The sequence below is a fragment of the Olea europaea genome, unplaced genomic scaffold (assembly GCF_002742605.1).
Source record: "Olea europaea var. sylvestris unplaced genomic scaffold, O_europaea_v1 scaffold2622, whole genome shotgun sequence".
NCBI lineage: Eukaryota > Viridiplantae > Streptophyta > Magnoliopsida > Lamiales > Oleaceae > Olea > Olea europaea.
Window position 1 is genome coordinate 82,917 of NW_019244554.1, and position 1,908 is coordinate 84,824.

At 40.4% G+C, this 1,908-nt stretch overlaps 1 protein-coding gene across 1 annotated transcript; it reads right to left on the reverse strand.

Annotated features, from left to right (window-relative positions):
- Positions 1 to 1,184: 1,184 nt before the first annotated feature.
- Positions 1,185 to 1,902, reverse strand: LOC111383190. The gene is made up of 2 exons (XM_023007267.1): positions 1,700 to 1,902; positions 1,185 to 1,530 (listed from the first exon to the last, which is right to left on the reverse strand). Exons 1-2 carry the CDS (start codon positions 1,790 to 1,792, stop codon positions 1,351 to 1,353), a joined length of 273 nt encoding a protein of 90 aa, XP_022863035.1. The 5' UTR covers positions 1,793 to 1,902; the 3' UTR covers positions 1,185 to 1,350.
- Positions 1,903 to 1,908: the final 6 nt, after the last annotated feature.

The window sequence follows — 1,908 nt, forward strand, 5'->3', positions numbered from 1 at the left end:
AAAAAAAAAAAAATGTTATGGCGAAATGAGGCCCCCTACCAGTTGAGGCCCTGAGGCGCATGCCTCATCTGCCTCTCCTCAGGACCGGCTCTGACTAACGTCAAAGTAGATTGCCAAATTTTGCATTGAGGTTTCTGTTCATATCCAAGGCAATCCGAGACCCTTAGTCATGTTTCTATGCAAGCACTCTAATTATGTTTTGTGCCAAAGTGTCAATCCTATATTCCCTTACGTGGGTGTGCCTTAGCATCTAAGACGTTTTTCTTCTTAGGAAAGTCTAGATGATCGAGGCACAAATATTAATTCCGAATCTATGAATAGGTTGGAGAGGGACAACCTTGAGGTGATCCCCTAAAGGGTATTATTTCCGGTTCATCCAGTTGCCCATTAACCATAAAAGCAAAGTTGGATACTGCAATACAACCCCAAATCGAATGTGTCCATGTGGCCCTGGACAAATAGTCTTTCCTCTCGGGAGGAGTGCTATACATATGGCCCTGGACGTCCCGGGTGTCAAATGGCACCCCCCAAGGTTTTGGAGGGGGGAAGCTGTCTTTTCCTCGGAGAATCACATCCTCTCCATCACCAACACGCTAAAATCTCACTCTCCCTTGTCCGTTGTCACAGATTTTACTCACAGGGTGGATGGAGCCCATTTAAAGTTTCATAGGTATTTATAAAGAAATTGTCCTCCCTAACTCCGCCACTCATTAGCATCTACCTTAAAGGCACTAAAACCTTTTTGCCCTCAAAAACCTTTCCCAAAGGATGAAGCAACTCGAAGGCTACAATAATATTATCGAGGGAACAAATGCACTTTATTGTTCTGTAATTGGGGCCGTAGGCTCCCATTTAAGTCCGTTCGCAAAGGTCATTGTGTTCAAGTTACAGAGCACATTGCACAAGCTAATACGGCGATAGTTCGACACCATTTCATGGGATCAGAACCATGTCTCTCGTTCATATAGTTTAGAGGTTCACTTTCATCAAGAACCTTCAAGACAGCCTCCAGCACTCCCCTGCTATCCATGAGTACGAAAAACATGGCACGAAACCATCAAAGCCAGGAGTTTTTGAAGGTCAATTTGTTTACCGGCTGCCTCCACCTCTTCCCCTGTAATTGTGTCTCCAAATGGTCCGTGTCCTAAGTGATCCCAAATATAAATTCTACTGCAACCAAATGATATCGCTAAAACAAAAAGAAAGACATGGCGCTGCATGTATCAATTTGCATCACGCTTATAGGATGAAATTCGGTACAAACATTACACATTTAGGAAATAATATTGGACATAACTGAATAATATTGTAAAAATATTTTAAATTTTTTCTTAATACTGTCTAGGAATGTCAATGTGAATGGAGGCGGTTCTTGAAGGCTTCCCAAGTCAATCCTTTTTCAATGAATTGGATGTTGGAAGGATCAAAAGGCCCTTTTATTCTGTCTATGGTTTTGATGACTGCCCTTGCAGGAATAACACTTCTTGATGGATCTGCTGTTGTTTTGTAACTCAAGCATGAAGAAAATCCCTGACATTAATTGGAAAAAAACTAAATGAAAATAACCAACCACATTATCACAAAATTCTAGTGGGGAAATAATTAGAAAAAAAAAACAATAAATATTAAAAAGAATAAACTAACTTCTTTCTATTGCTTAATTTTATTTGATAAGATAAATCCAAGTGCTGCAATATACCTTGAAGACAAGAACTTCAGCTTCTTCTCCATCCACCATAGCCTTCACCAAAAGAACTTCATCTTTCACATATTGAGTGTATGTTTCCAACATTCCTATCTCTTCATTCTGCTCGTATTCTTCGTCATCATCATAAGTTTCATCGTATAAAGCTCTTCGTCTAGCACTGCATTGCACTCCTGCAGAAGCTGATTCAGCCTCCAACTTCA

Bases quoted from the DNA above. Each gene is read 5' to 3' on its own strand.
- LOC111383190 (XM_023007267.1), bottom strand. From the start codon at position 1,792: ATGTTGGAAACATACACTCAATATGTGAAAGATGAAGTTCTTTTGGTG. The intron at 1,531-1,699 runs GTATATTGCAGC...AATTAATGTCAG, and splicing joins CTGAAGTTCTTGTCTTCAAG to GGATTTTCTTCATGCTTGAG.